The sequence below is a fragment of the Aspergillus fumigatus genome, chromosome 2 (genome assembly GCF_000002655.1).
Source record: "Aspergillus fumigatus Af293 chromosome 2, whole genome shotgun sequence".
Lineage (NCBI taxonomy): Eukaryota > Fungi > Ascomycota > Eurotiomycetes > Eurotiales > Aspergillaceae > Aspergillus > Aspergillus fumigatus.
This window is the reverse complement of record NC_007195.1, coordinates 377,066-394,811: the sequence shown is the minus strand read 5'-3', so window position 1 is coordinate 394,811 and position 17,746 is coordinate 377,066. Positions and strand designations below refer to the sequence as shown.

Below are 17,746 nucleotides of genomic sequence, written 5' to 3'. Positions count from 1 at the left end.
TTATGACTTAGTCATCCTCACACAAACTGAGTGGAGACTAGCCACATTTATATAGATTTCACCCTCCCCTTCATTGATCAGACAGCTCCATCGTTGTACCCCATCCCATCTGACAATTCCATTGGTACAGTGTGATTTTCATCTCAAGATGCGTTGTTCGGCAAAGTATGAGAGCTGGAATGACTGAGGCACCCCTTGCCTGTCAAATGTAGGTTATTGACATCGGACCTGCTTACGACATTGACATCGAGAACTTCCAGATATATCAAGCCAGTGGATTTGACCGAGAGGCTTCATTCAGTTCATTAACTCCCAGCTCCAAGAAAACAATATATTATCCTTAAGCAGTCAGGACGCTGCCGTCATGTCGCACAGCCCCCCAGAGCCATCAGCTTCATCATTACCCACAATGTCTACTCAATCTCTACCACTGCGGAATCAAGCTACAGGCAGCTGTTCTGACGAGCAAAGTAACAATGACGCTACCCAGAATACAGAGGCTGCGATAGATCCTACAAATCTGCAGCATCTTGGCGAGAAACTAAAGATACTCCCAGTGCCATCAGTGAACGACGACCTCGAAACAACGGCCAAGAAGATGAAAGCATTAGCCAGAGTGGTCAGCGACGGGAACAGCCTAGCATTGTTCACAGGCTTGCAGGTGGCATCCCAGCACTTGAGTGATCCAGAAAGCATAGCCGTATCACAGATGACACCAGATGAACGAGTGCAATACGAGGCATGGCAGAGGTCCAGAAAAAATGGCCCTATGAAGAACCCCGGCGACCAGGACAGTGAAGAGACATCTAGTCGAGGTGAAAAGGTCCCAGGTGTTGGCTTCGACTGGGTCAAAAACGTAGCTCCAGTGCCTAATGGCGCTCAGAGTCTGAAAAAGTTCACCGAGCGGGCAGCAGCAATGGACATCATCTGGAACCACCAAGGCGCAACGCCGGAGAACGCAGCGTGGCTTACCTTTAACCAGCCAGCTATTCTGCCTCTTATCAAGGCTGTCTGCAGGGTTCGCACTGCCGAGAGACACCGCAAGAATAATCGGGAGCCCAGTCTGCGCGGGCTGACAGACATGGAGGCAGCAGAGGTTGAAACAGTGCGGAAAATCGTGTCTCTTGCGGAGAGAAACCGGACACGAGAGCTGGAAAAGATCCGGAAGCTGACCAGATCAATTACGGAGTCCGTTGCGGTGATCAAGGCCCGGGTCAAAGCTCTTGAAGATAAAAGGAACAGCTAATCCCAGGAGATACTGCATCTGAATTCATCATTATAAAGTTTGCCGGTGAAAGTCACTGGTCATGAGGGCATTTTCTTCCGATATAATTCTGCTACCAGCATCGTCCACCAGCATCAATGAGGTGATATTTCTTTTGAGGTATTATTTCTCTCTATTCACCTTTGATCTCCTATCCCAAGTACACCGGCAAATCCGTGCTGTCTAAAATCAATTTGAAAACAAACTTTGTATTTCTTTGAGAAAAGCAATGCGCAGAGTGGCCAAGGGGTCACAATCATCCGTAGAAAGGCCTACAAATCTCACCTGCCTCTTGATTGGATAGCGGTGTTGTCGGAACCTCCGCCATCAACTTCAAGGTCCCACTGCCAAACTCTCAAACCAAACTAGATTTTTCACACCAACCCATTTGAAGTTTTGGACAGAGGCGTCCAACACTCGAACGGGTCATTTCTGCTGAACCCTTGAATTTAATTACCTGCTAGACTAGAACAGGGAAATGTGGCTGACTGGCTGTCCTTGGCTGAACAGCCATCTTGTTGTTGGTGAACTGGGTGGAGAGTCATAGCACCAGTTTAGCCTGTAAGTGTGAGCCTACGACGCACTAGAGGCTGCATTAAAATAGCGGATGACTTCATATCTCTTTTTGGTAGCTAAGTCTAGGCTGCATTCCACCGAGCAACGTGAGGTTGGCTTTGCCTATTAATGAATTTGAGGCACTCAAGGTTGAGGTGCAGAACATGCTGTTGGTCTATAACTAAGACATATCTTCTTATAAGGGTCTCTGAAAGGAAAGAGGGGAAACAGGGGTCAGAGTAGTGACCCTTAACAGTTGACAAGGGTCATCTGTGACCATCGAGTCAAAATTGCCCTATAAAAAGAACCCTCAAAAGTAGAGTCCCGCGGAGTTTTGCGGCGAACCAGTTGAAAAGGGTCAATCATTGTTTGGGTCAGAACAGTCTGTACTTATCTTGACATCTTCGGAACCAGATCAGGGCCGTAATATCATTGGCTTGGGAAATCTCAACATCCTTCTTCGGGGCTTCTCTATGTCCAAGGAGACGGGTTTCGGTCTTTGGCTGGCTCTCGGGTGGATCTAAGCCAAATGAAAGTCTAACCGCAGAGATATATCATGTGGGCTTGACCAGCCGTTGTAAAGATGAGTCCATGACAGGGTAGAATTTAATGGTCAGCTACATACAGAGCTGATTTAGCAGGTATTCATGAGCAACCACATTTCTACCTAGTAAGTGCCTCAGTAATTCCCAACTTCCCACGACCCTATCAGCAAGCATTATTGAGGAGATAGGTAACATCCAGTTACCTCGATACAAGAGAATCACTGCGGCTTCGTGCATACAAATTATCTCCCAGCACATGGACAGAGGATAATGGTTCCAGGTTACATTACTGGCTTGTTCCGATCAAAAGTATCAGCCATATGAACTCAAATTGCACCTACTCCATACACAATACTGTGTAGGAGCACCAACATCATCTCCTCAGTGCTTGACTGTACTCCGCCGATTTCCTTGCCGTAAAATTACTGACCGGCGTACGGATAAAAAGAAAACAATCAAGTTGCGGTGGGGGCTGGCAGGCTAAACACACCAAGTGGGGCGTTCAGGATTTCAAGTACCTAAATATGTGCATACTCTCTCCTTGAGTGGTCCACTCCTGGAACAGTGTCTGAGATCATCCACCAGAACTGCCACATTTGGCCGGGAATATGCGGGGGCAGCCTCCGTTAGCGTGTCTGGTCAAGCAGGGCTAACTTGCCAAGAATGTCCACTGGTAATTCAGGGAGTGCTGGGAAAAAAAGAAAGCCACCTCTTCGGGGTTTCTTGAGCCCTGCGGCCAATCCCGGGCTCCACAAGCCCTGACTTTTGTGGGTTATTATTGTTGTTGAATTTGCGGGAATAATAATCCCATTTCGAATCTCAAGAAAAATGATCTGTTTGAATCACTGACCGTCTGAGAAGGTCAGCAGGGTCATCATCACCCTTTCATCGGCCACTACTCTTGGTGTGTTGTCGTATTTGCAGTTGCGTATGATATCTGTCTCTGATTTCCCTGGAGGTAGTGTGCCTCCCCGTGGCCTTACTACAAGGCTTGAAGCTCGTTTGCTCGGCCTCCTTTACCCATAATCATCTCCTCAGGAGTCAATCTCACTCATCTTCCTGGAGGTAGTTAACTATCTCCCCATCTGCAGATTTGTTTCCTTGTCAGGCCCATGTTCTTCCACCATTGGGCTTCCTAGTACCTCAATCCACTCCTGTAACAAACAAACCCTTGTCCTCATCTCCGTCAACACCACCGTTGCTTGGCCACCGTCTTGATTTCAGTCCTTGGCCTCCCCTGGGCGGTGGAAAAAGTGGTTCGCGAGAGCACCAATAGTCGCCATTTCCTTGCACAACAACAGTTTAGACACATTTACACAACGGACGGTCTGCGCCTGTGCCGTCTAAGCGCGGAGGGGACTCACTAGCATCTCTTTCTGGTTTCTGCAGTCCCTCTCTCGTCTTGCCCCATAGCAATAGTGGTATTTGCGGTTGTGGGCTTTATCATGATTTAAGGGTCTTGCAACTTATTTATCTCCTCCACTTGGCCTTTTGCATCCATCCCTCCGCTCCTTGTTCCGTCTATCCCTTCAACAACCTCTCCGACCGGCCGGGTTCGTCAACAACCATAATATCAGCAACACGGTAATGAGCATGCCAGTCGTCTCTGGCCACTGCTCCGTCATCAGTGCCAACTAGATATCATAAATCTATCGATCACTCTTGTGAACTTGCTTTGTTCTGACGGTCGTGAAAGTTATCAATGTCCCTACAACTCGGATCAGCCTCGGTCTTTCGACCTGGCTGGGCGCTTTCAATATTGGTGGTGTTGGCCGCTTTGCCGTCAGCCATCGCCCAGTTTTGCACCTTTTGGGACGGTGGCTGCGTCGATCCTCTCGCTCAGACAGCCATCAACTTCGATTTCCCTCCTCTATTCCTTGATGATCTCACTTTGTACTATGGCTTCGACGCGAATCCCTCGGGTAAAGGGCAAGAGCCGATGGTCAAGGCCAGTTTCTGGCTTGCGTACGACCCGCATCGCATCGACAGCACCGTGATCACTGCAAACCGAACCTCCGAGATTGCCTTCCGGGTAGGAAATCTGACCGGGACGCCCTCTGGACCTAGTAACGGCTGCGACGGTGTTTGGGGACCTCAGTGTACTCACGACCTGAAGGAGCTGCTTAAAGGGGCCATGTATGAATTGACGATTAAGGGGGACTATACATACCCGCTCCAAACTGTCATCAGTCAGATGCTCGTTAATCCACCTGTGCTCTCTAATTGCCCACCGCCCTTTTTTGATGTGCAATCGTTGCCTGTGCTACGTACGTGACTCCTGGCTCTTATTTTGCCTATCTGCGCCTCTGACATTAGCTCACACTGAATAGCATTCGCTCAAGAGTCCGAGCCTGACAAGACTGCGATGATCCAGACGCCTGGGTTCGGCGGAAGCCCGTGGAAGACGTGGTTCATCGATAATATGACGTCCAGTCAACAAGCCGAGCAGGTAGCAGTCGCCATTCTTAGCCGAGCCCCGTCTTCCAACACCTATTCGATGCATGGCAAGGATGATATTATGGTTGAGCTTGTCTGCATCCAGGCCCCTTCTTCGGGGGGTGCATCATCTAGCCAAGATGGCTGAAAGTCTCAACTAAGGGACACGTCTATACTGCAGCACCGAAGATCGATCCATTGATACAACCATCGATGTTCCAGCCGAAGCTAAGTCCACCTCAGGACTCTATCGAATGCCTGTTGCGCCCGTGTTGGGATTCCGTTCACACCTTGTCGCTCAATCCCTTGGCCACCACGGCGCTTTCATGGCATTCCCTGTTTGCCCCTTCCACGAGTGAGACTTGAGAGTGTCCTCCGTCAGAAGAACTGTCGAACCAGATTCTATGCGGCTCAAAGGGTCCATCAATGCCACTGCCGAAACACACATTTGGACAAGGTGCCGCTCGTTTGCATTACTCCAGCTGGACTCGGGCCTTGCATAGGCCACTCCTGAACATCTCGACCCACCGGTCTAACAGACAGAGTCGTTCATTTTTTGGTACCTGTGTGGGCTATGAGAAAGACCTCACGTGTTGAGCAGCTAGCGGGCGGACATGCCTTAACGCATGAAACCATACTCTGGTTACAATTGTACTCAAAACGTTGCGACATATTAGAATCAACCTTTATCTACACATTCCGATATCTTGAAGATCGGCCATATATTCCACAATCATCTTGACCAAAAGAGCTCGACCAATGCTTCGCCATTTGTCAGCCGCCGCCTACAGTGTCGGCCATTCCGTGTCAATCGGTTCCAAATTTCCAGGTCCGCGGACGTCCTCCACAATCTCCCGCTTGCTCACTTATGAGCTTCCGATCCGTCTGAAACCCAACCTTCGCCAGACCCCTCCACCGTGCCAAGTCCTTCGCATTCCGTGTGTCGCCATGCGCAGCCTCGGCATTCTCCCAGTGTCCTTTGGAGAATCCCATCATCCTGTGATGCGCTTTCTGGGGATAGCATATGCGAGCGAGCGGATGATCCCCGTCTCTTCTGCCCAGTTGCACCGCCAGAGCTCGCCGGGCCGGATGCATTGGCACGTGGCTGTTTGGAAACTCTTACGACCGGCCATGGGAGGGTAAAACGGGCATTTTTATTGCTATCCAACAAGTGCAAATATGCTAAAAGAATACAATGTTGTCTTCTACTGAGCGTGTGTAATTTCGGTCAATCTGTGCAATCTATTCACCCCCCGTAGGGAGCTGTTAATGTATATATATAAAACCCACACTACCGAAGTCTGAAACCGGTAGATTCCCCAACATCCTTAAATTAACTCACCGCAAAAGTCTTTGCTAGCCGGACAGATAGATATCGGGCATGATGAATTCTTCCAAAATCCATCTGCCAGACGTGTGTGTGTCCATTCAATGGGACGATCAACCCTACGTGTATCACCAACTGGTCCCAAACGGGAAATCTGCTTGTTTACCCCATCACAGCAAGAATTCTTGGTAGCGCTTGATTCAGTTACCGGCCGATGCAGAAATTGAACTCCATGAAGGTTAATGTTAATCAAAATGATTGATCAGTTTCTTGGAATGATTTCTTCCTGTCGTGGACAATTCTGTTTACATCCTTACCGGCTGCAATGAAGTGGCAGGCTATCCTGGCCACCCTCCCGGCAATTCCAAGTCAAGATGCTTCATCTCTCCCCGGCGCATCCTCTTATGTTGCGTCGGCTGGGTTTCCGACTTCGGCGTTTTCGTAAGTCTGGATGAGGTACGAGAGCGTATCATTGTGAAGTAGCTGACTTGCATCACTCCCATACAGCTCCTACTATTACCTCCCAGCAGAGCCCACTCAGCAACCTCAGCCAGTGATTCAGGACCCTGTGCTTCATACTACTTTCCCATACAATCTGACTAACCCCAACACTATACCAACCGAGAACAACGACCCAGTTGTTTTCCAAACACCTTCAAAGAAGCTCTCTGACAGTCAACAACATGAGCTCATTCAAGCCGTAGTGGCTAATGTAACTAGCATCGTCAATGGCAACGCTACGCACGGCAGCTGCAACAAATGCAAGGCAGCGCTGGCCGCCACCAAACCTGCAGCATTGTATGCGCCGACTCTAGTGCCTGACACCATTATATCGCTCTGCAAAGAGTTCAATTTCAGGTCAAATGCCACCTGCGAAGAGGACTATGCCGCGTCAGTCTTCGGCGCCGTCTGGACGCAGGTCCTGGCCTACGCTGATGTCGAGGGCCTTGACGGGGACTATATCTGCCATGCATTGAACAAGTCATTCTGCGGTCCGCCAGCGACAAGCCCCTTGGATACCGCTGGTCTTTTCCCCAAACCTAAGCCAGCGAACCCTCGCGTTCCCAAGGCGAGCGGGAAGCGAGTTAAGGTGTTGCATCTGTCCGACTTTCATCTGGATCCGCGGTACTCGGTCAGCTCTGAGGGTAATTGTTCGTCCGGATTGTGCTGTCGTAACAACAACTTCAATTCTGCTGCAAAGGACCAGGTCCTCATCTCTGCCCCGGCGTACGGGACTTTTAAGTGTGACACCCCGTATGATCTTGGCCTTGCTGCCCTTCAGGCGATTGGGCCCTTGACCGGGACCGGGAAGGGAAAGGATCAGGACTCTCTGGCTTGGTCTCTTTACACTGGCGATCTTGTGTCGCATGATCCAGTGCAGGCAATGTCTCGAGAATATGTCGAGTACACGGAGACTAGCATCTATGGCATGTTCAAAGAATACCTGACCGGGCCTGTCTTTGCTGCGCTGGGGAACCACGATACAAGCCCTGAGAACATCAATGCTCCTCACAATCTCCCAGGGCCTCTGGGCGAACAGCAGAGCTGGAACTACGAGCATGTTGCCGGACTCTGGAAACATGAAGGATGGATCGACGAGAAGGCTGCTCAGGAGGCGCGCACACACTATGGTGGATACTCTGTCAAGACTCACTACGGTCTGCGCATTATTGCGTTTAATACTGGTAAGTACCTGGATATCGGCAATTATGCGAGGACTGACCCTATCAGATTTCTGGTACGCGAAAAACTACTTCAACAACATCAACTCTACCAATCCAGACAACTCCGGCGTCTTTTCCTGGATCATTGACGAGCTTCAAAAGGCCGAAGATGCCGGCGAGCGTGTCTGGATCATCGGCCATGTTCTCAGCGGATGGTATGGCTCCAATTCCCTCCCTGATCCTACCAATCTATTCTACCAGATTGTGGACCGCTACTCGCCCCATGTCATTGCCAATATCTTCTTCGGCCATACCCACGAGGACCAGTTCATGATCTACTATGCCAACAACGGCACATTGCAGCGCGCGGACACAGCCCTGACAACCGGCTGGATCATGCCCAGCATCACGCCATTAACGAACCTGAACAGCGGCTTCAGGATGTACGAAGTCGATACTGGCGACTTCAACATCTACGAGGCGTACACATTCTTCAGCAACGTCTCCGATTACCCTTCGCTCAAAGGAGTTGGGCCCACGTTCCAGTTTGAATACTCAACCCGTGACACATACAGTCCCGCAGCAGGCTGGGAAAAGGATGATCCTTTGAATGCCACCTTTTGGCATCGGGTGACGGAGGCTATGGAGAAAGATATAGACCTGGTGAGTTTGCACAATACCTATCAGGGTAAGATGAGCGTCAAGTCCCCCAACTGCACCAATGTGGACTGTCAGGAAGCGAAGATCTGCTACATGAGGAGCGGTAGCGTTGCTTTGGGAAGCCAGTGTCCTCAGGGGTGAGTTACAATCTCTGCTGTCGTACCCGGATACTAATCAGTACAGATACGGTTCCGTCCAAAGTTCTTTTGCTTGAGCGGGATTTCATGCAGTATACATGTACATACTGAGGTTATGCCCGATATTCCTGTATCGCTAAAACAAATCAATGCGTGCATCATCTGTAGGCATGGCCGTCCGAGAGGTTCACTCCTAGGTTGACATAGCATGATGCTCATGAATCCCTTTGGCAATGTGCATCATCTCTTTATTTCTCGGCGTTGTCCAACGCCCGTGTGCTCCTCACCCCTGTTCTTCGTCTCTTTGCTCCGCAAAGATATTCATCGTTCCATTGCTTTTCAGAGATATTCATCGTCTCTTGCTCCTCACCCCTGTTCACTGTCCCTTTGCTCCACGGAAATATTCATCGTCCCTTGCCCCTCACCCCTGTTCATCATCTCTTGGCTCCGCAGAGATATTCATCGTCTCCTGCAGAGACCCGCATAATGCGTCTACAAAAGCTCGGCGTACAACATCACCCCAACCCCATTCGCACGCCTATCTATCATCCTAAATGCATCATTCTCCATGGATTCACCGGAAATAGTCAATCTTTGCACTGATTCACCGGATTAGATTGACTCTTATCCGGCTGGAAGACATATAAAGACCCCCCAGACCCCAGGTCCGAACTCTCTTCTCTTCTCTTCTCATCTCATCTCTCACACTGCAAGATTTGCGACTTCTCTTCTCCTGCTCGGGCTGATGGGCTAGCATTTAAGCCCTACTCACTTATTGTACCCTTCTTTACATTCGTAACAAGTGCATTCTTTGCCCTCCGGATAGAAGCCAGATCCGCGGCCTGCCTCTTTCAGAACCTACCGTCGACTTGTGGCGGTCACGCAGAGATTCTCCTTACAAATCTTCCCCTTTTGTCTCTCCCAAAACCATTATTTGCTTTGCAAAGGTTCACGTGAACAAGTCGACATGTAATCCTGCGCAACGGACAGACCTGCCCATTCTGTTGCCACGTTGGCCGGCTCGCCGGCGGAGATTCTGCTGAGAGCTGGTTGCTGGATACCTGTGCAACGCAGGCCAGCAATCCCCCAGAGGCGAGGGGGTCGTGGAGGTTCTGCTGACGAATCCTGCCGTTCGGCCTTCGAACCGTCACAAATGGCGTGTTCGGCCAGAGCCTACCACCGATATGGAACAGGCTCGCCTCGAAGATTCTATCGAAGAATTGTGAGTTTCAGGCTTCCTCTCGAATGGCTTCTCGGACTCAAAGCCGGGGGAGGCACCGGCGGGCCTCGCAAGAGCTTACGCCAATGGAAATGAGATACTCGGTATAGTAAGTTTGATCCCATCGTGGTAGCAACGTGAACTGACATGAGTGAGTAGATTACGCCTCCGAGCTCAGTTACCGACTGGTATGCCATGGTCCAGTTATTTGGTCACCCGTCTGCTCCTTGGCCTTGGGATAGAGCTCGGGCTCTGTGGACGGCGTTCGGTATCTTCATGCCGTTTGTCTTCGATCTGAGTCTCGCAAAGGCAAAAGAGAATGATAGTGATCTCTCTCTCTCTCTCTCTTTTTTTTTTTTTTTTTTTTTTTTTTTTTTTTTTTTTTTTTTGAAGCCGGACGTCAATTATTCAAGCCGTTCTTCAACGAATTTCGAATAACAGAGACCAGAGTTATCTGCGAGGCAACTTCATAGCATGGATATTGTGCGGGTCGATATGTCCGGGCATCAACGTCCATGGTATTCTGAACGCCGGCCCAACTCGGAGGGGCTTGTTGGAATGTCTTGGAAAAATGATTGAATATCATTGGATGTCCTTGCAGTGATGATAATGAGATGCTACGTGGCAGATTATTTCTTCACGTCGACGCATACGGGTGGACATGCCGATCATCCAAGTCCAATCGACACCTGCGTGCGCAATTTACATTCAGAGGAGCACATTGGGACGTCCTCGAGGCGATCATTGGATACCTTCACATTCGTGGTGGTAATGTTCCAACACCACAGCATTGGTGGAGATTCTCAGGGCTAGCTTGGGCCTCTTCTCCTCTGGGTGCCAGAGACGAAACAGCGACTGTCCCCGTGACGACAGCGAGCGGCATCAACCAATGCTACGCACGATCAGCAAGTATTACTCGGCCCATGGGCATACTACGTTCCGGGCCTGATGGGAGATACGGCCCTTCAAAGTCGAACGAAGAAGTCAAGGAGAAAGCGAAGAAGGACGGGGCGGATGACGACGAGGAAGAAGAGCAGACGAAAGACAAAGAGGTGGAAGATGAATTTACCGAGAAGTTTAAAATGGCACTACGCATTACAGCGTCAAGGTCATCAAAGAAGCCGATTGCTACGATGAGTTGATGGGGTTTTTTTGTTTGCAGACGACATCCAGCGTCAAGCACAGCCTGCGCCGAGATCGAGTTGCAATATTGCAAGCCACAAGTCCATTGGGAGTTCATTCTCAAGGATTGCTGTCTTGCCTCTCGTTCTTACCTGAGGAGAATCAGGCACTCCTGAGCCTAAGGGGCCCAAGCTATGCTGGATCGAAGAAGTGGACGACAAGGACAAGCCTCTGCGGCTGTTCGTTCTCATATTCGGCCGCCTTCTGCTTAAACAAGTAGCTGTGTTAGCTTGCGTCGCATCCAAATATCTCATTCTATGCATGACGGCACTGATATGCGGTTGCAGGCATGAAGACGTTATTGGCTATGGGCCCTACTTCCGTCCGTGGGGGCCTAGTTACAGCGTTCGCTTCCCGTCTCTTCTCCTTCCCCGTATGGAGGCGCTGCCTGGGGGTTTGGCCACTTGAAGACCTTATTGACCCAATATTGGTCCTGCCTTTTGCTTTTATGCGGAACGCTGTGGTCCTTCTTCATCCTTCTCCGCATCAGCGCTGCCTGTGCTGGTCGATCACCGCATACACAACTTTTTTTTCAAGATTAGGAACTGGTTGACCTTCCTTAGGAAGCCGGTTATGCTAAGCTATATACTAAGATTGATAGCTTAGGTACGGCCGAACACGCACTACGCGATGGATTGTTCCGCAGCAATCTAGATTGATACGAGCTGTACTTCAATTGTAACTAGATGTCTTCTACAGAGCATTCAAGATATTTTGATAATCTATACTTCTCTCCTTAGTGCTCTTGCTCTTCGTCCACTGAACTCAAGTACCTGTAGCCACGCGTGAGAATACCTCCTACCGTGATACCGCTGACGACAAATGACCACAGACATGAATATAACCTCGAACAAGGCCCATGGATACATGCCCCATCTGACCCGTCTTGATATGCCTCCCTGCCAGTCTTCTTGACCTGTTGCGGAACATGCCGAAGACTGGAGGCCTGTACTGGACTTTCTGCGCACAAGGCCTCTGTACAATATCAGCCGGAAGAACTAGACGGTCAGCACCACATCCCAAGGAAACAGGACTACCACCGACCCACGTTGACAACGAGTTCATCCACCCCAGGAGCAACCCGCTGCACCCAAGCCATAAACACAACCAGCATACAATGTCCCATGAAGCAAATAGTGCAGCACTCCCGGCCGTCCAATGGCAGAAACATGATGCCTTTGGCACTCTCCGATCATATTGAGTACGGTTATGGCCGCATATCGGCGCGAATGGCATTCAACCATATCGGCATTATGCTCGTCACTCGGCATAGGGACTGGTATCTTGCGCTGGCAGAGCTTCCGAGCTGGAGTGAGCATGTTGATGCGCAAAGTGCAGCAGTCAATACATTCGGGGCGTGCAGAATGTCGTGATGGCTAAGTTGAATTGGAGGTATGTGTTAGACTAGGACGTTTGGGATCTGGCTGACACTTTTGATTGTAGCTTTCGATCAGGATGATACTCCACACATGCAAGGGATATTGTGTGAAGGTCCATGGTTGCGACGGTCAAGCGGCAAAAAGCAAATGTTTGATGTTGACGTGGTTTGTGTCGATGTCTAGTGCTATGCTCTGCTCAGCGAGGTTCATTCCACAGATCGTTGTGTATACTCCAAAATAGTACATTAAAGGAAAATATTAAGCATCGAGTACGTATCAAGTACAGATGAACTAACATGAGAATGAACCCAGTACTCCAGTCCTCCGCACATCCCTGCCACCATCACCAGACCTATTGGGAAATTCCATCCATGACTCCTATAATGGTGTACCCCAGATTATCATTAAATACCAATTGATTACCACCCTGTCATCCCAGCCTATTTTTCATCGGCATTCGATCATCGAACATCATACATCGTTGGCACTATTGCCGACTCTCTCAGCACTGATGGTAGTCGTTACAGTCTCATGAGCTGGTAGAGTGATGTCTGCTACCGAAGACTACTGACCTGTTAAGAGTCTTCGTCACCAGTGATGAAAGCGACATACAGTACCATTGTATTAGACCTGAGCCATGCTAGGGCGAGCAACACGAGGGGCACGACCGGTCCGGCTGCGCAAGTCGACAGTAGCGCTACGAGCCATCAAGATAGAGATGATCGTCGACGCCATATATCCAGCCCAAGCGAACCACAGGAAGGCCACAGAGGCCTGAGCCTCACGGCATCGCTTCTGACGGTTGTGTGCGCCGTTGGTGATCTCGTTGTGGAGGGTGTATTCCTAGGCTCGTTAGTCGCCGCAAACCATGGTCACAAACGTCGCAAACCTACGTCGTTGGAGCAGGAGTGGCATTCCAGCCGAGCAGCCAGTGCGATCGCACAGGTCAGGAAGAAGATGTTGTTCAGAACATCGAGCACGATCATGATGATGGGGTGAATGGCCCAGTTAAGGTTGATCGAGGCGGGGACGAGGTAGAACAGCGATATGATAGAGAATGTGGCAGTGAACATGCTGTAGTTGATCGTGGCGGGGTTGCCTGCGAACGCCATGGCGATGATGTTACCGATCAAGGCCATGACAAGCAGTGAGAAGACGAACTGCATAGTACTCGCTTGTTAGCTATCCGATTTCTCTGTCCAACGATGTGGTGGCTGTGAATGGAAGTCCACACTTACCTCCCATGCTCTCAGGCCGAGCTGGATTCCTTTGAGGGCCATTTTGACTAGATTTCAACTGGTTGCTGCTTTTCACTCGTTCTCTTGGCGAAGTTGTAGTCGCAAATTGCGTATACTTGCCCTAGCTAGTATATACTGGGTAAGTCACCACAACACAAATGAAGTAGGTTCGAACACGCAGTCTGACAGGTACCACGACGGGGAAATTAAGATAACAAGACGCAGATCTGATGCGCCTCGTGATTCCAGGGATGAAGAATATTTTATTCTGTGCGGAATGTCCGGAGGCCGAGAATGACGATATGTTGCGGAAATGGAAAATACGCTACGTCATGCATGGGAGCGCGATCATGAAATCACCAGTGCACGGAAGTTGAGCCACTGTCTGGTTCGATCAGATTGATCTTTTGGTCTTGGTCAATATGCAGACTTCTAACATCGAGGTTGTCGAGGTGAAAAAACAAAGTGTGGTCAGGGTCAGTCAGAGAATGATCGTCCAGCATTGTGGAAGCAGCTACGGCCAGCTGTTGGGCGGCAGTGCATATGCGCCTGGAGCGTGGACTGGATAGAAACGACTGTACTCGTAGTATGCAATTACTGCTCTCTACAACACCAGCACTGGTAATCTCATCCGCCTGATTCCGATATGAAATTATGATTTCGTCACCATATGCTCTGCAACATCACATTTTGGAAGTCAATTCTTAGAGCTTATACCTGTACAGGAGCCCTATCACGGTGAACCATGGGGCTAGTGGACTGGCTGGCCGTCGGTTGAGCCACTCACGATTCCAAGCACAGTGGGTTCTGGCATCCGCACACTTATGGGTCCAGTTCTTTAATCGATGTGTGATCCACTGGTCGAGTCTCGAGTCTCGAACCTGTTGTCAGCCCTTCATGGTCGATGCATGCAGTAACCAGTGTAGATCCCGAATCCTGTTCTGGAAAGTCAAACTCGGCGCATGTTCTGTCCCAAGAGAAAGACATAAGAATATTGCACAGATATCTGATTTGGACGTTTAGACAAGAGGTATCAAGCAAAGATGCAGGACATCAATTGAGAATCACTTCACATAGGTTACAGAACGGGGGGAGAAGAGAAAGGGAAAGCAGTCTCTCATAGAGTGGAAGCTACCGCAGCTACGGGATTCTCTTTCTGGACCAGCTGCGACTGTGGTTTCATAAACGCAGAGAAGAAGCGCTCCATGTCCTCATAGTCATCCACTTCACCGAGCCAGCTGACGTACTGATCCGGTCGGACAATAACACTCGCTCCGCGTCTGGGATCGATACCGTAGTTCTCGTACGCCTTTCCATGTCCCTCATGGTAGGACTGATCATCCACAAACACCTTCCAATAATCCCATCCTTGCTTCTCGCGATACGGATGGAATATTTCGGGCAGGTCCAAAAGTTCAATGCTTGTGCGGGGTCCGGCATGGACAGTCAAGACTTCGATGACACTGTCGATAGGCTGCCCAGGTGGCGTATATCTGCGAAGGAATGAAGTCGGACTGCTGAGCTTTTCTCCCAGCTGGCTATAACGGTCGAAATTCTCGGGGTTGGTAAGGTCCCCGGCAAAGACGATCACCCGCCAGCGGCCATTGCTCTTCAGCAGTTCTTGGAGATGCCATGGCCGAGCATCGGATTGGTTGAGCACCTTGAAACTTGGCATTCTCATGCCAACCGAGATTCCGGTGGACAGGTGCTGCTTGCTGACTACCCGGAGGCTTTTGTCTTTGCTTGCAACATCCGTGCCATCGCCTTGTTCGCCGGAGTCTCCCGCCTTCGCAACGAGGAGGCTAGAGCCGTAGTCGACAGCTGTTTCCATATGGTCAGACTGAGTAAGCCCAATTACTAGGAAGCGGCTGCATTGTCTTACCAATGCCACTTGCAAACATGTTCCCTTTCTGGAATGCCATCTTGAATTCTTCCATGCTGATCCCCTCCTCGTCCATGACGTCCTTGGCTGGACGTCCAGAAAAGAGGCGAGAAAAGCGATAGTCGAAGTTAATTAGGTCTTGAGCGATACGCCTCCTTTCGGATTGGTAGGTCTTCAGGATTGCTCTGTCGCTGTAGCCTTTGATCACATGGGCCAACTTCCAGCCCAAGTTATAAGCTGAGTGGTCACTAGTCAGTCAAAAGTAATCATTACTGAGAACGGACATGAGACATACTGTCCTGCATGCTTACGTTCATACCCTGACCAGCCTTTGGCGAGTGGGTATGAACTGCATCGCCAGCCAGAAACACACGTTCCTCTAGCGAAAACTTGTCTCCAACCCGCTGACCGATCTGATATGCAGTCCACCAGTCGCAGTACGAGTAATCCAGCTTGTATGGATGAAGAATGCGTTGTGCGGACTTGAGAATCATATCTGGTGTGATCTTCGAACGATCTGCTTTACCACCTCCAGTGACAATTGACTGTAACTGAATGTATAGCCGAACGAGTTTGTTCTCGCGAGGAATGACCATCACAGACCCCGCGCTCGCGGAATGGATCGCGCAACGCATTCGAATATCCGGAAAATCGGTAATGGGAATGATATCGAGCACACCCCAGATGTAATCTGTCGAATCTCCTTCCAGCTTAAACCCTAGTTGGCGTCTGACCCACGAGTGGGCACCGTCACAGCCAACCATGAACTTAGCCTTGACCACTTGGGTCTGATTTGCACGACTATTCAGCTCAGCTGCTCGTAGCAGGTCGTCCGTGTCATCCGGGGAGAGGTTGCTTCGGAACAGGCCATCGCTAACAGCAGCACCGTTCGTAGCCTGCTGCTGTTTCGGGGTGGCCTCTTCCTCTGTCAAGGTGCGCAAGGTGACAGTGATGGGGTAGTCATCGACATCGGCGGCTTTGGAAGCATCGAATTCAAAAGAAGTGGGCATCACACCTCTTTCGACGGTAATATTGCTGTGCTCCTTGATGGAGTCAAGGAAGAACCGTTCAATGCGGCCTTGATGAAGCACGACTTGCTGGAAGCGACTGATACCAGGGATAGTATCTGGAATGCGATCGGATCGACGAATAACGCCGTCTTTGTCGGGGTTCCAGAGGCAGATTTCCAGCATGTGGTTCGATTCTCTCCAGGCCCTGTCGGCAAAGTCAAAGGAATCAAAGATCTCCAGTGTCCTGCATTGAAGTCCGTCTGCTTGGCCACTGAACACCTGCACCAGATATCAGTAAGTCTTCCATGTGAGATCAAATGGACCAACCTTGGTGCTACGCTTGTCCACGATGCGAGTCTTGATTCCTAATCGGCTCATCCAGTTCGCCAACATGAGGCCAGCTGGCCCCGCCCCGACAATGAGCACATCAACATGATCCTCAGGCTGATTTAAATTCGTCATCTTATCGAGAGTAAGGTAGAATAAGTTTGCATATCAATAAAGAAGAGTAGGCATGTGCTTGCAATCCTTTCGTAGGAGCCACGTTCTACAACGGACAGCCATAGCTTCACTTATATCCCCGGTGCGATACGCCTCCTCTGACAGCTGGAAGTCTTTCCCTTGATCCGATAAAATTATTAAAGTTCGAATCCGATGTCAATCCGACATAGATAGTCTTCGGCATTTAGTTGGTGCTTCCGAACAAATGCCGCAATGTAAAGCCTGGGACCAACCCCGCAAATTGAAGCGAGAGCCGGAATGTGGAGTTATAGATGACAGTTCGACTGACAGCTCCAATAACCTTGGCTGCCGGGCCAAAGGTAAGTTTCTTAATCATCCATCTAGGCCAGTTCCGACGATAAAAACTTCGGATAGCTGCACACGCTTCCCTTTCGGAAGCTAGTTCACCTGAATATAACTTTGACATTGCCATCACGTGGTTGTCCGGTGAACAAGAGCTATCTGCGATCTGTAGAGCTTTCAATCTCGGACCAGATTGTCAGAAAAATGGTCTTCAAGCAAAGAGTTCAACTTCAGCTAATTCAGGGGCGTTAAACAGGAACTAAGAGTAGTGGCTCGTCGGAGAGTGTCATTTCGAGCATCAATCACTCCTGAAAGAACGCCGAACATCACATATGAAGTCTAAAGGAGCAAGCAGTACACAGCTACTTGAATGCCATGTATGCACCGAGAGTTATGAGAAGGTCTATGTTGTCTTGACTCAAAGAGATGAAAGTGAGATTGGCA

At 49.9% G+C, this 17,746-nt stretch overlaps 5 protein-coding genes across 5 annotated transcripts; 3 read left to right on the top strand and 2 right to left on the bottom strand.

Moving 5' to 3' along the window:
- Positions 1–32: 32 nt before the first annotated feature.
- Positions 33–1,662, top strand: AFUA_2G01620 (uncharacterized protein). The gene has a single exon (XM_744204.2). The coding sequence runs from the start codon at positions 365–367 to the stop codon at positions 1,244–1,246; it is 882 nt and encodes a 293-aa protein (XP_749297.1). The 5' UTR covers positions 33–364; the 3' UTR covers positions 1,247–1,662.
- Positions 1,663–4,066: 2,404 nt separating this feature from the next.
- On the top strand, positions 4,067–4,948 carry AFUA_2G01610 (uncharacterized protein; the record flags this gene model as incomplete). The annotated part of the gene is made up of 2 exons (XM_744203.1): positions 4,067–4,553; positions 4,695–4,948. 2 exons carry the CDS (start codon positions 4,067–4,069, stop codon positions 4,946–4,948), a joined length of 741 nt encoding a protein of 246 aa, XP_749296.1.
- Positions 4,949–6,260: 1,312 nt separating this feature from the next.
- AFUA_2G01600 (PPN1 endopolyphosphatase family protein) lies at positions 6,261–10,170 on the top strand. Its single transcript, XM_077804037.1, has 4 exons — positions 6,261–6,568; positions 6,635–7,812; positions 7,859–8,588; positions 8,635–10,170. The coding sequence occupies exons 1-4, from the start codon at positions 6,453–6,455 to the stop codon at positions 8,663–8,665; spliced, it is 2,055 nt and encodes a 684-aa protein (XP_077660203.1). The 5' UTR covers positions 6,261–6,452; the 3' UTR covers positions 8,666–10,170.
- A 2,352-nt stretch (positions 10,171–12,522) lies between these two features.
- nce102 (MARVEL domain-containing protein) lies at positions 12,523–14,173 on the bottom strand. The gene is made up of 4 exons (XM_744201.2): positions 13,607–14,173; positions 13,262–13,528; positions 12,986–13,211; positions 12,523–12,932 (listed from the first exon to the last, which is right to left on the bottom strand). The coding sequence occupies exons 1-3, from the start codon at positions 13,646–13,648 to the stop codon at positions 12,993–12,995; spliced, it is 528 nt and encodes a 175-aa protein (XP_749294.1). The 5' UTR covers positions 13,649–14,173; the 3' UTR covers positions 12,523–12,932; positions 12,986–12,992.
- Positions 14,174–14,262: 89 nt separating this feature from the next.
- AFUA_2G01580 (putative FAD monooxygenase) lies at positions 14,263–17,349 on the bottom strand. Its single transcript, XM_744200.2, has 4 exons — positions 16,826–17,349; positions 15,784–16,777; positions 15,489–15,725; positions 14,263–15,427 (listed from the first exon to the last, which is right to left on the bottom strand). Exons 1-4 carry the CDS (start codon positions 16,958–16,960, stop codon positions 14,724–14,726), a joined length of 2,070 nt encoding a protein of 689 aa, XP_749293.1. The 5' UTR covers positions 16,961–17,349; the 3' UTR covers positions 14,263–14,723.
- Positions 17,350–17,746: the final 397 nt, after the last annotated feature.

Bases quoted from the DNA above. Each gene is read 5' to 3' on its own strand.
- AFUA_2G01580 (XM_744200.2), bottom strand. From the start codon at position 16,960: ATGACGAATTTAAATCAGCCTGAGGATCATGTTGATGTGCTCATTGTC. The intron at 15,726-15,783 runs GTATGTCTCATG...GTGACCACTCAG, and splicing joins GAACGTAAGCATGCAGGACA to CTTATAACTTGGGCTGGAAG. The intron at 15,428-15,488 runs GTAAGACAATGC...ATATGGAAACAG, and splicing joins CATGTTTGCAAGTGGCATTG to CTGTCGACTACGGCTCTAGC.
- nce102 (XM_744201.2), bottom strand. From the start codon at position 13,648: ATGGCCCTCAAAGGAATCCAGCTCGGCCTGAGAGCATGGGAG. The intron at 13,529-13,606 runs GTAAGTGTGGAC...AGTACTATGCAG, and splicing joins TCGGCCTGAGAGCATGGGAG to TTCGTCTTCTCACTGCTTGT. The intron at 13,212-13,261 runs GTAGGTTTGCGA...TAACGAGCCTAG, and splicing joins GCCACTCCTGCTCCAACGAC to GAATACACCCTCCACAACGA.
- AFUA_2G01600 (XM_077804037.1), top strand. From the start codon at position 6,453: ATGAAGTGGCAGGCTATCCTGGCCACCCTCCCGGCAATTCCAAGTCAA. The intron at 6,569-6,634 runs GTAAGTCTGGAT...ACTCCCATACAG, and splicing joins TTTCCGACTTCGGCGTTTTC to CTCCTACTATTACCTCCCAG. The intron at 8,589-8,634 runs GTGAGTTACAAT...TAATCAGTACAG, and splicing joins GGAAGCCAGTGTCCTCAGGG to ATACGGTTCCGTCCAAAGTT.
- AFUA_2G01620 (XM_744204.2), top strand. From the start codon at position 365: ATGTCGCACAGCCCCCCAGAGCCATCAGCTTCATCATTACCCACAATG.